This window comes from Convolutriloba macropyga, chromosome 13 (assembly GCF_964194025.1).
Source record: "Convolutriloba macropyga chromosome 13, txConMacr16.3, whole genome shotgun sequence".
In the NCBI taxonomy this organism is placed as follows: domain Eukaryota; kingdom Metazoa; phylum Xenacoelomorpha; order Acoela; family Convolutidae; genus Convolutriloba; species Convolutriloba macropyga.
The window spans coordinates 23,164,464-23,178,558 of record NC_134480.1 but is presented as its reverse complement, the minus strand read 5'-3'; the positions used below and the strand labels follow the sequence as shown (position 1 = coordinate 23,178,558).

The following is a 14,095-nucleotide window of genomic DNA, read 5'->3' as shown; positions in this document are numbered from 1 at the left end:
ATATATTCGAACGTTGAGGAAATATTCTGATTTAGGTGTCTTACCCCAGACCGCTCTGATCAGATCATTTCTCAGTCTTTGTCCTCTGATCAGACCCAATTGTGATTGTTCAAATTTTTTTTAAGTTCCAAAATTAATTGCGACTTTCCGGCGACGCAAATATTTGTGCGAATTTCGTTCAATCCACAAAATCTGTGAGCGACTTTCGTGCGGCCGAACACTCAAGTTTGGTCTTCGTGCGATTATCTTCTATAGTTATTTTATGTAACTTTGCCACTGGAATGAAAAAGGAGGAAGATGAAATAAAACCATACCGGAAAATCTCAAAAATCCAGTTTTCAACTGGACTATGAGACTTTTCCGACATTTCGTTATGGCTATAGTTTGATCAAAAACACCTATGATATCAGAACTCAGTGCGGCCATTGTCCAGACTTACGTGACACCTATGATCAGACAGTAGTGCCAATTTTCCCTCTGATCACACCGTTTTCCAGATTTTTGTGCGATCTATGATCAGACTCTAGTGCGATTTTGACCTCTTATCAGACCGTACTTTGAACACTTGGTTTTTTTTCTTTTTTAGAAAGTGGTGAAGAGATGCCGATTACGAACAATACGATACAGTCAAGGAAAAATGATGTTAACTGATTCGAACACTTTGACAGTCGAGTATGGAAAAGGACCCTCGATCTGCCGCGTTGGTAAAAACTGCCACGGTATAATATACAGCATCAAACTACGTAATTCTACTGTCCACTCAACGGCAGGTTTCAGCAAGGTGAAGCTAATTTCGGGCGCTCGTCAATTTTCACCTTTCTTCAGAATTGCAGCTAAGAAGATTAAACGAGAATTTTTAAACGTTGCGTCGAAAAAACAGAATTCAATTTGTCAATGGAATTTGACAGTTATGCACATACGCGGCACTGATAGAGGTTGCATGTTAGAAAAGTTAACTGAAAAGCAACTAACCGACAAAATAGCATCATTCGGAGTTCCTCGAAAAAATGAAGTTGTCTACTTAATGACAAACATGCCTGAAAAAAGCACCCATTTCAATGCTATCAGAAAATATTTCACAAACAATACTTTCTTCGAAGCCAGAGATATTGCTATGTTTAAGAGGAAAGAGTTTTCAGAAATGGGTACGTTTCTAGTTTATATTGTGGAAAAACAGCTTCAGAGAATTGCAGAGGGTGCAATACTTACCTACAAAGGTCACATCAGCCCTTGGGTTGAGAAAAAGGTTGTGGGAATTTTGGCGCCTTCCGAATGCGGAAGAAAGGGGAAGCAAAATTTGACAGTAACTACCCATCAAACAGGGACTTGAGGCAAACAACTAACCTTGACATGTATGATCTTCATATCCATAACACAACTTGAGAGTTGACCTCTCTTGATTTCAACTTCACATCTCAAGAGTGTGAATGAAAATTTTTGAACTCTATAGATTTAAATTTGTACAACAGTCAAATGTTTGTAAGTTTTATTAATGTCATGTTCTGAGTTATTTTGACGCTGATTCAATGGTTGCATGGAGCTTCATTGAATGAACGGGCGGGTCGTTCCCAGCCCCCCCCCCCACCAGCTTAGTAGTCAGATAACCTGTAGCCCTCCATCATGGTAAATATACTAATATACTATCATGGGGGGGCTCTGATTTCATGGGAAGGGCTATAATGGGAAAGACCCAAATGAACTTCATAAATTTTGACTTTCATTTAAGGATCTTTATTTGCTTTAAAGAATTTCAGTTAAAGTTTAATTAGAATAGTGCAAGTTTCAGTCGTTTATGAAACCGAATTTTTGAAGCAAATGTTTAACAGGGATTTAAAATCGTCTAATCTACTGAAAAGGACATGTGTTGACAACTTAACTTCATTGTTTATTTCTGAGCCCTTACCTATCTTCCGAAAAAAAACTTTTTGATATTTAGAAACTATAACATAATTTTAATCATTTTTGATTGAGTGAAACAGTCACAGAGCGCTCCAGCATATAAAATGTAATAATACTTTGACAAGAAATTTTCATAAGCGTTTTGAAGATTCTTTTTGAATCAGTATAACTGACTAATAATAATCGCGGGTTTCAATTTTGACAGTCAAATCTGAAATAAACTTAAAATCACTACAAGGAGGCTCTGTAATGCACGTTTGCCACAATGTTCCGACCATGCTCATCCCCTTTTCTGACTTAATTGTTTATCAAATGAGGCACAGAAAGAAAACTTTCAAAAACCCAAACTGTTCGGAACTTTTTGGTTAAAGAGTTAAAATAATCGTATTAAAAACCCAAACCAACAAAAAGGACTAAATATTGCAAAACTGGAGAGCCGATGATACCTTCCATTAATAAAACTACGAGATCAAACAACATAAACATTGTGCTCAAACTCAAAATCTTTTTTTGAAAAAATCACTTACAAAATCAAAATAGCATTAGATAAAACCTAAACTAACAGATGAATTCGTTATTCTTTACAAAGCAGACGTAACTTGTCCCTAATGCGACTTGATAGCAAGTCAAGATAAAGAAGAATGAAAGGGGATCAAGTTTATAACAACCAGCAGCCATGAACAAAAAACACCCGATAGATTTTTATCTTAATACATTGGGGCCAATGGGACCAATAATTAGTGAAAAAAAATATTGCCACCATGGACATCCCATGAGACCTGCAACTGATGAGAATAGAAAACAAAATAAACAACAAAATCTTTTAACAAAAACAAACGTTAATTACGATCAAAGATTGAAATCTATTCTTACGGAAACATAACTACAGAGTCAAAATTGCATCAGATAAAACCGGACTAAAGTCTATATAGCATCAGATAAAAGAATAAATAAAAGTGTAAAAAGAAAAAGATAGTTTTAGGTCTCACCAAAATATGTGGAAACGGTACTTAATGATATTAGGTAATAACCCACAAATAAATAATAAAAGCGCAAATTTTGAAAACTCGTTTTTTTTAAGAAAAAACTGAAATTCAATGCAAAGGAAATCAATATTTTTCCATTGACATTTTTTAGTAGACTATTTTATGCCTCAGACGAACTCACTGAGATCTGTCATCATCCAGATTATTCATAGCAGTACAAAATACAGCAGTGATCACCAAAAATCAAAACTTGAAACTATGAATCAAAACTTGAATCAAAACCCTTGAAACTATAAGCTGCTGACTTCAATCTTCAAAAGTGTTCAATTGTTTTGTTTTCCAAGCCAATAGTAACCATCAATGTTGTTTTTTTACAAGAAAACAAAAAGGAAATTAAAAAATGGTCAAATTTCGATACATCATAATTTTTTAATGAAAACTCGAAGTATCACTGTCAAAAGCCATTAAGTAAAAACAACTTGAATGAATACCTTCTTCTGTAAAAGTGAGAAAAAAATAAAGTGATAGGAAAAGAGATTTAAAAAAGGAAAGGATCAAAAGCTCACTTCTAGGAATTTTTTTTTCAAAAAAATCATTATCAAACACTAGAATTGCAACTAAAATAAACCAAATTGGCAAACCGTAAGTTTCATTGGAAATCGGTGGTAACTCCAATTAGCGGAGATTCCGTTTTAAGAAGAAAAATTGACAAGAAACACAGGCAGGACTCAAAATTCTACAAACAATCTACCGAAAACAAATCTTTGTAGCAATTAAAAGTAATTGAAATGATTATGGGTCTTCAATCAAGTTACTTTTGAACACAAATTGAGGTATCAATCGAAAAGTTTATGAGCATCACTTTTGTGTGTGTTCATCATCCAGAATGTCTGATACATTACAAAAAGATCATTGAATTGAGAGAAAAATCAATAATACAAATAGATTTTGCACTAAAATAGATTCGAAGACGATACACAAATTCAAGGCGACATGTAAACGTCAAAAACTGAGCTATGTTATAAAGTTTAAAAAACCTAAGAAAACTCGTAATATAATAATGATAAAAAACGAATTCAAAACAAACATGGTTTCACCATCTTGGTTGCGCACCACTTAGTGGAGGTTCAATTTTGATTAATGTTTTCTGATGGATCCCTCCCGGAAGGATAGCAGCAGTGTCTGAGTTTAGACATTGCTTCTGCCTCAAAGAAATTCTTCATTTCTTTCTGGAATGTTTTGGATTCATTAAAGGTGTATGCCAGGAAAGATTATAGGCGAATAAAACCGCATTGTTATAATTCACAAATACAAATTCTTCGCATTGTTTTTGTCTGATCTCTCTATCATAAATCAAGACTTTGCCACTTGTATTACAGTCTTGTGTTATGATCTCCCAGAAATCAAGTGGATTCAAAATAGTCTTCCAACAAGTATTTTGTTCCCAAAGGGAAATATGAGGGGACTAGCTTGTTCCCAATTGGTAAAAGACTTTGGTTAATCAGAATTAAGACATAGTCCGAATCGGAGAGATTCCATTTTCTGCGGATTTACTTAACACATCTTCGAATTTGCTCCAAACGCTGTACTCTAATGTACAGGGGAACAAAAAAGTTGATCTATAGCAGAGAACTGAAAGTACAAACCTTTTAACCAGAAGACACTTAACATTCACTTAATTTTCATCAGGTGAAACCTGTCGAATGTGAGCTAGCTTCTGGAGACATTTCGTAAAAATAACGTCAATGTGAAAGTCCCAAGAAAAGTTTTGGGAGATATTGACGTCAAGATCTGTTATCATTTGGAACCTTTCCATCTGATGTTCTATTGCTTGATAAGATAATTCCTGGTCAGCGAGATTTTGTAGAGAAAATTTCATGAACTTGAATTTCGTGAAATTAAAAATCAAAAAGTTTTTTTTTGAAAAATCCTCCTCCAACATCTAAAGCTTGAAGAAAAAATTGCCATTGTTAATAAAATTTCTTCAAATTTTACAGTTTCTATTTCGGTGACGAATTTCTGCTTGCTTTGTATTTGACATTTTATTCTATCTAAAGTGTTTCCAGTCAAACAAATAAATTTTTGTTCATAAACTTTTTCTTCGAAAGTCCTCCATTTGACTTGAGACGATGTTGTCAAGTGCTAAATGAACAAATTGAGCAACACTTTGCTGGCAAACCACAGTCATCACAATTGTAACTACGCAACAACAAACGCCAGATTCAATTGGACAAACCAAATAACGACCATGGCAATTCCTTTTGCACAACTTTTCATAGATTGATTGTACTAATTTTGTTTTAAAATGTAAATAAAAACCCTTTCAACGTTTATCAGGTCTCAAGGTTTACCATCAAGATAGTCGAAAGAAGAAAAATTGGAAATTCACATCGATTTCTATCAGATCGCCGGATTACAGATCTCTTTCAATCAGGTATTTACAAGAGAAGAGTCCAGAACTCTCAACTCATCCTCAAAATACCTTAAATGGCTTTGATCCATCTGTTATGGGCACATTAAAAATGTCCAATTCAATCATTGCAAAACGAACAAGACAATTGCTCGGAAGCTCGAATTCAATTGATTGGTTCTATGGTTTGATTTGGGATAAAACGGGACATGATGGTACCTTAATCAACCATAAAATGGGCCGTAATTGCAACATATCAAATATAAACTGCGGCCATGATAATGGTTATATAAACTCACCATCCTTAAAACGGACTATTATGGAAATTTACAAATCATAACAAGTTCATAGAACGGAATTTTTATGAACTTTTATGGACCATATATGGTCCGTTTTATGGTCAGTAAGTTCGGTCAACCCGGGTAGTTTCAAAGTTTAGAGACTAAGTTCTAAATGTAAAGATTATTACTGTTATTTTATTTTACTGTTCAGACTTTGTAAGATGATGAGATCCTGAGGCAATTGGATCTTGTAGACTCATTACCATTGACCAATAGCCATAGGTTATACCAATTGGGATAAAAGAAACTGTATGATGCCTATTACTTTGGTACGACTTTGGTGAATTAATTAGAACGAAGGGACATGTTGAGGTGTTCTCTGTGAAATAGAGAGTTCAAACCGTGAACTGAGACAGTTATACGAAAAAACGTCAAAAGAAAGCTCCGAGCTGCTTGTACAACAACGCCTTTAGATCATTCCACAGAAACCCTGCCCTCTTCAATAAAAGAAAACACTGGTCAGGGGCTCCTACATTTCTGTACAACAGCTATCAATAAAAAAAATTGCAGCTGGACTTTAGTAAAAACGATGCGGTATACAGTCAACAGTGTACCACACAATGTGATGATTTGTCGTTTCCGTTTTACGAAGTTATTCTGAAGCCACTAATGAAAAGACCAGGTGATTCAGAGAAACACGCGCAAAGTTTCTATAAGCTTTTCCCAACTTCAGAAGTCTGGACGACTGGCTGAAAAAACATAATGGAAACAAGTCAGCAAAAATATTTTTATCCCAAACCAATAGAAAGTTTTTTAATAGTTAATCAAGAATATGTCAAGGAAGCCACGCTCTGTTTTAAACGGGTTGACATTTAGATAAAGACAGTAAAAAAGATTTGGGTAGCTTTATTGGCGGTGAGTGCAGTATGAAACAGTTGAAAATTGAAAAATAGCAATTAAAATTGATTTTATGAGCAGTGCATTAAACGTCTGACCTCATGAATGACTTTTTGGTCTGAACCAAAATTGTTCAATCGAAGAGGAATTTTTTAAATAAGAGAAATACCTTGTTGTCATTAATCCCTGGAACCTCTAGCAGATTTTTTAACATTACAGGAACGCAGAGCTTCAGCAATATACGGTTTGACTTACATAGTTTTTCAGGTGAAAAAGGGTTGAGTGGCATCCAGAAGCAAATTCAAAAATCAAACGGCAATTTCTAATGGAAAAATACCTTCCGCTTTATAAAAAAATTTCCAGTTCAAATGTAGATAATTTCAACGTTCATAATGGAAAAAACTTTGTTGCAGAAACAAAAGCAGAACAAAATAATAATGACTGGTAGGCAGCCAGTTATCTGAACAAAGGCAATAAGATCAAACGAAAAAAAGTGAAATAAAAAAGTGAAAAAGAGATTTTTAGAAGAGGTAGCTGTTGTTGGCTTACTAACAACGTATCCCAAAGAGGTGATGAACCTAAAAAAGATACCGTCTGCCTTGGCAAAAAGATACCGTCTGCTTCAAAAAGCTATGACTGGGGTGGAATATTAGCGTCGACCAAATTTATGTCTGTAAGAGTTTTGGCTTGGTTACTGAACTCCATAATAGAGTGTGCGGAGTTATATGTTTCATTTCTTGGATTGAGGATCAGCAAATCTGAGAAATTCTGAGCCGCTGTCTTTGGTAGTCAATTCCGATCAATCGGCATCTTCCACGATGAGAGTTATGAATGGTATAAGTAGAAATCCCATTATATGTAGATAATTTAAATTACAGATTTTCCTATGTTTATCTTTATGAAGAGTTAACTCATCTCCAAAAACATTAGAGGTCACAGCAAATTGTTTTCATTATTAGTCGTTTTGAAAAAACTTGCTTGGTTAATCACTTCATAGTTCATTAACTTCATAATCAATCAAAGGAATCTGGAAAGTGAATTTCGTACAAATCATTTCGGGTAATTTTTGCATCACCTCCATCAGGTCTTCAGCAATTGCGTTTACTCCCTTCTCACTGGGTTAAAACCGAACTAATGGTTGAACAAGTTCTCCTCTCTAATTGCGCAACACTGAAAAAAAATAAATAAATAAATGTGTTTCTGCGTAAGCGCAGCGGAGCAGCATTAGGCTTTCAGTCTGCAATATATTAAAAGTAGCCTGTTCTCAGCTGTGCTTTTTCAATAATTCCCCACGACCTGTTGGAGATGATGCAAAAAATTAACTGAAATGATTTGTGCGAAATTTATTTTCAGATTCCTTTGATTGATTATGAAGTTAATGAACTATGAAGTGATTAACCAAGCAAGTTTTTTCAAAACGACTAATAATGAAAACAATTTGCTGTGACCTCTAATGTTTTTGGAGATGAGTTAACTCTTCATAAAGATAAACATAGGAAACTCTACATATAATATACATGTAATTTAAATTATCTACATATAATGGGAATTCTACTTATACCATTCATAACTCTCAACGTGGAAGATGCCGATTGACCAGAATTGACTACCAAAGTCAGCGGTTCAGAATTTCTCAGATTTGCTGATCCTCACTCCAAGAAACGAAACATATAACTCCGCACACGGCAGGAAGCTATGAATGTTCAAACATTCCAAGTGTGCAAACAATTAACGGCAAAGGTACAATGTAAAAATTATGAGCAGGATACAACTACTTAAAAATTTAAAAAAAAAAGCTAAACTGTCGAAAAATTAATAAATGTTATATACGTTCCCGGGTTGACCGTAATTATAATTATAAAAGTTATAAAATTACACCTTCTTATTATGGTGTCTATGTAAAGTTGTAATCATAGAACTTTCATATATGGGAGTTCTTTGAAATTAAATTTTTATTCAAATTTTAAATATATCATGAAGAGGAGGGAAAAATATGGTTCAAAAAACTAAACTAAAAATTTGAAAGATTGAGTTTTAAGCGAACAGAGAATTATGGCAAAGTTGTATCCATAAAAATTCAAAGAAAAAGTAAAAAATTTGAAAAAATTAAAGAATATTTTGCCAAGGATAAACCCATTGCATGCTCCAAAATATTCAATGCAAAACTGTCGCATCAAGTGGGATCGCAATTAGCAAACAGCAATGAAAAATTTGTGGTCATGAAACTTAATAGAACAGTTTTTGTTCAATGTTTTCCGAAAAAGACCTAACTTCTTTCTTAAGAAAAAATTTTTTCTTGGCATTCAATTTTTTCGTGAGAAAACAGACCACTTTTGAAGCATATCTTGTGTTTTTGAACTGATATTAAACAAACACTCTCCTTATGAAGAACTCAGAGCAATATACCACTGTTTTGTCTTTCGATGTTAGTCCTTCTCATATTATCAATATTTGGCACCATATAAAACGTTTTATCTGTGGTTCGCCTCTCATGTTGGCCTCTCATGTTGTCTCAAGTTCATGTGTACGGGTGTAAAACTAGCGTATAGCACAAAAAGTAAGGGAAATTAGAAGTTTAATGGAACGCTGTTTCAGTTTTCCCCCCAAAAAATTTAGGGGTAAATCGGACACCCACATCTTTGCTTAATGTAGCTAATTTTTTATTGAAAGGACCAATTGCTATTGTCAATGAGTTGTTTTGAGGAATCAAACTTCATTTCACGTTCACGTCCAAGAGTGTTGAACTGGCAAAGAGCGCGAAAGAAATCTAGGAAATGGAAAAACTGATAGAACATGGAATCAGATTTCTCGCACAAAATTAAAGAATGGGGTAAATCGGACACCACGACTTCGGTTAATGAGGTCATTTCTTTCCTAAAAAGATCTATTGCGATTGCCGTTGAACTTTTTTAATTAAAGAAAAAAAATTAAGCGCATCTTGTGTTTTTTAGCTGGTATCAATGAAAGTTTTACCTCATCAAGAACTGAAAAACTTTATGTCAACGTGTTGTCTTTCAAAAAATGTTCATATAGGAAAATTTTTGGCCCCATCCAAAACCAAAATGCTTTAATTGTGGTCTTCCTCTTAAGTTAATGTCCAGGAGTTTACAACCAGCCTATAGCACGAAAAAATTCGGACACCCAAGATTTCGGTTAAACTAGCAATTTTTTTAAAAGACCAGCTGCTCTTGCCATTGAGTTTTTATCAGTAAATGAGACGTTTTTGAAGCACACTGTTTTTTTTCAGCTGATATTAAGTAAAATCTTCAGCTGATATCAAGTAAAATCAAGTAAAAGAAGTTCATCATAACATATAACAACCTATCTCAATGTTTTGGCTTTTGGTGTTTATCCAGATAATGTTATCAATTTTTGGCAACAACTACGACGCTTTATCTACCTACTTCGACGATTTAAAATTTCAAAAAGAGACTACCTGAAAAAATTTAATTCTTTGACTGTTTTTCGACGACTAGAAGAAACTACAAGCATCACATGATTAAACAAATGAAGAGTTTTTAAAGAAAATTCATCGGGAAATTGATTTTTTTGGCCTTAGAAGTCATATAAAATCCAAAAAGAACAAAAAACTGCAAGAAAAGTGGTATTAATAAAACCAGAAACTGAAAAAATAGCAAAAAGGTATATTGAAGCAATCAAAACACAAGACTAGTTGTTTTAACACACTGAAACACTTTTCCAGAACACCAATCTATATCAATTTAAACAGAAAACCTCTTTTAACAGATTTGGTTGGCGTACATGTTGTCAGAGTTTTCTGTAAAGGGGAAATAGAACACAGATTCAAAGCAAACACCCATCCAATTCTATATGATGTTCAAAAAAAGAATTTTGTTTTTTTAAATCTCCAGACCACTAATTACATAATAATTGAGATTATCCGACAGAAAAATAATTACAAGACAGTTGATTTTCTACGACAGAAAAAACCGGGTAGCCAAAGGAAAATATCTATAGAAAATAGAAATACTTCTATGAACTTTATTTCTATGTTTGAGTTGTTTTTTATTGAGTGAAATTTTGATGGCGAAAAAAAATTTGAAGCGCTGAAGACAAATATTTCGGGCAGTTAAGATGGTTTTCAGAGCGAACAAATAGAAAAAATTAATCTAAAGGTTAAAAATTTAACATAAAAGTCCAATTCAAAAGTAAGAAAGGCCGAATGCTTTCAGTTCTTAAAGAAGGTCAATTTCGACTAATTTTTCTATGGATTGAAAGCAACCAAATTCACATCAAACTCTTTAATTTAGGACTATATTTGCTATGTTTAATTTCGTTACTACATGTTGCATGCTTTTTTTCAAAATAAGAAGGTACAAATCTTAAACGAAAAAAAGATAAGAAAAATATCTTTCTAACAAATGGCTGTTAACGGAAATTAATTACATACCAACACATTAAATGTTTTCCCCTTAAAAAAGATTCTATATTGCAAGCGAATTCGTATAATTCCTTCAACTTCTTGTTTTGCTGGAATGTCCCCTACAACATCCCCTAAAAATGATTTCGCTCCTTGCAAAATTTAGTGTAAAAAACTTTTAGAAAGCAGGAATGTAAAATATAATTTCCAATGGATAATTTTTGCAACGATGTCTTCCTGTTATTTCTATTGTTTGATTGTAATAAAAAATGCGGTAAAAGCAATTATCATCTTGTAGGAAAGAATCATCTTTTATTGCAAGAATCAGAGTCAAAAATTAACAAAAAATTATCATTTTACCGTCTTTTATTGTCGTAAATCTTTGAAATATTAGTATTGTCGCTTAACGAGTCGGACTTAATGCTAAAAATTTTGAGTGAAAAACACTAAACACAATATTAGTTGATGCCGAGGTCTCATTTTCTTAGTTTTTACTCTACAATTTGACCATAGCTTTTGTTTTTTGTGTTTAAGTTGTTAAACAATGTTCCTGAAAGTTAAGATCTGCTCAAAATATATCTCTCAATAGAAATTGAATATAAGTTTGCTGTAGTTCTGTAGAAGAAAGTAAATTTTTGCCACCTTGGGATGACACCAAAGAGGATAAGTGTGAGAAAACAACAATTAGCAAACAACAAAGAAAAATTTGTAGTCATGAAACTTAATAGAACAGTTTTTGTTCAATGTTTTCCGTAAAAAATCTAACTTCTTCCTTAAGAAAAATTCTTTCTTGGCATTTAATTTTTTGCGTGAGAAAACAGACCACTTTTGAAGCATATCTTGTGTTTTTGAACTGATATTAAACAAACACTTTCCTTATGAACAACTCAGAGGAATATATCACTGTTTTGTCTTTCGATGTTAATCCTTCTCATATTATCAATATTTGGCACAATATAAAACGTTTTTGTCTGTGGTTCGCCTCTCATGTTGGCCTCTCAAGTTGTCTCAAGTTCATGTGCACGGGTGTAAAACTAGCGTATAGCACAAAAAGTATGGCAAAATAAAAATTTAATGGAACGCCATTTCAGTTTTTCTCCCGAAAAATTAGGGGTAAATCGGACACCCACATCTTTGGTTAATGTAGCTAATTCTTTCTAGAAAGGACCAATTAATATTGTCAATGAGTTGTTTTGAGGAATCAAACTTCTTTGAAGCACATATTGTGCTTTTCAGCTGATATCAAGCAAAGTTTATCTTCATCAAGAATTGAACCACACTATCTAAATGTTTTAGCAATGTTTTTTTGCAGCATCTAAAACGCTTCATCTACGGTCTTCATTTCAACTTCACGTCCAAGAGTAATGAACTAATGAAGAGCGCGAAAGAAATCTAGGAAATGGAAAAATCGATAGAACATGGAATCAGGTTTCTCCCACAAAACTAAAGAATGGGGTAAATCGGACACCACGACTTCGGTTAATGAGGTCATTTCTTTCCTAAAAAGATCTATTGCGATTGCCGTTGAACTTTTTTAATTAAAGAAAAAAAATTAAGCGCATCTTGTGTTTTTTAGCTGGTATCAATGAAAGTTTTACCTCATCAAGAACTGAAAAACTTTATGTCAACGTGTTGTCTTTCAAAAAATGTTCATATAGGAAAATTTTTGGCCCCATCCAAAACCAAAATGCTTTAATTGTGGTCTTCCTCTTAAGTTAATGTCCAGGAGTTTACAACCAGCCTATAGCACGAAAAAATTCGGACACCCAAGATTTCGGTTAAACTAGCAATTTTTTTAAAAGACCAGCTGCTCTTGCCATTGAGTTTTTATCAGTAAATGAGACGTTTTTGAAGCGCACTGTTTTTTTTCAGCTGATATTAAGTAAAATCTTCAGCTGATATCAAGTAAAATCAAGTAAAAGAAGTTCATCATAACATATAACAACCTATCTCAATGTTTTGGCTTTTGGTGTTTATCCAGATAATGTTATCAATTTTTGGCAACAACTACGACGCTTTATCTACGTACTTCGAGAATTTAAAATTTCAAAAAGAGACTACCTGAAAAAATTTAATTCTTTGACTGTTTTTCGACGACTAGAAGAAACTACAAGCATCACGTCATTAAACAAATGAAGAGTTTTTAAAGAAAATTCATCGGGAAATTGATTTTTTGGCCTTAGAAGTCATTTAAAATCCAAAAAGAACAAAAAACTGCAAAAAAATTGGTATTAGTGAAACCAGAAACTGAAAAAATAGCAAAAAGGTATATTGAAGCAATCAGAACACAAGACTAGTTCTTTTAACACACTGAAACACTTTTCCAGAACACCAATCTATATCAATTTGAACAGAAAACCTCTTTTAACAGATTTGGTTGGCGTACATGGTGTCAGAGTTCTGTAAAGGGGAAAGAGAACACAGATTCAAAGCAAACACCCATCCAATTCTATATGATTTTCAAAAAAAGATTTTTGTTTTTTTAAATCTCCAGACCACTAATTACATAATAATTGAGATTTTCCGACAGAAAAATAATTACAAGACAGTTGATATTCTACGACAGAAAAAACCGGGTAGCCAATGGAAAATATCTATAGAAAATAGAAATACTTCTATGAACTTTATTTCTATGTTTGAGTTGTTTTTTATTGAGTGAAATTTTGATGGCGAAAAAAAATTTGGAGCGCTGAAGACAAATATTTCGGGGAGTTACGATACTGTTCAGAGCGAACAAATAGAAAAAATTAATCTAAAGTTTCAAAATTTAACATAAAAGTCCAATTCAAAAATAAGAAAGGCCGAATGCTTTCAGTTCTTAAAGAAGGTCAATTTCGATTAATTTTTCTATGGATTGAAAGCAACCAAATTCACATCAAACTCTTTAATTTAAGACTATATTTGTTATGTTTAATTTCGTTACTACTTGTTGCACGCTTTTTTTCAAAATAAGAAGGTACAAATCTTAAACGAAAAAAAGATAAGAAATATATCTTTCTAACAAATGGCTGTTAACGGAAATTAATTACATACCAACACATTAAATGTTTTTCCCCTTAAAGAAGATTGTATATTGCAATTGAATTAGTTTTTTTTTCATTCAACTTCTTTTTTTGCTGGAATGTCTGCTACAACATCCCCTAAAATTGATTTCGCTCCTTGCAAAATTTTGTGTTGAAAACTTTAAGAAAGCAGGAATGTAAAATATAATTTCCAATGGATAATTTTTCAACGATGTCTT

At 33.1% G+C, this 14,095-nt stretch overlaps 1 protein-coding gene across 2 annotated transcripts in view; it reads left to right on the top strand.

Moving 5' to 3' along the window:
- LOC142351890 (uncharacterized) overlaps nt 1-1,347 on the top strand; it is a 33,642-nt gene extending 32,295 nt beyond the window's left edge. For both annotated transcript variants that reach the window (XM_075404141.1, XM_075404143.1), the window contains exon 3: nt 587-1,347. In XM_075404141.1, coding sequence (XP_075260256.1) covers nt 587-1,330 — 744 coding nt within the window. In that variant the 3' untranslated portion in view covers nt 1,331-1,347. The remainder of the gene's footprint in view (nt 1-586) is intronic.
- The last annotated feature ends 12,748 nt before the right edge of the window (nt 1,348-14,095 follow it).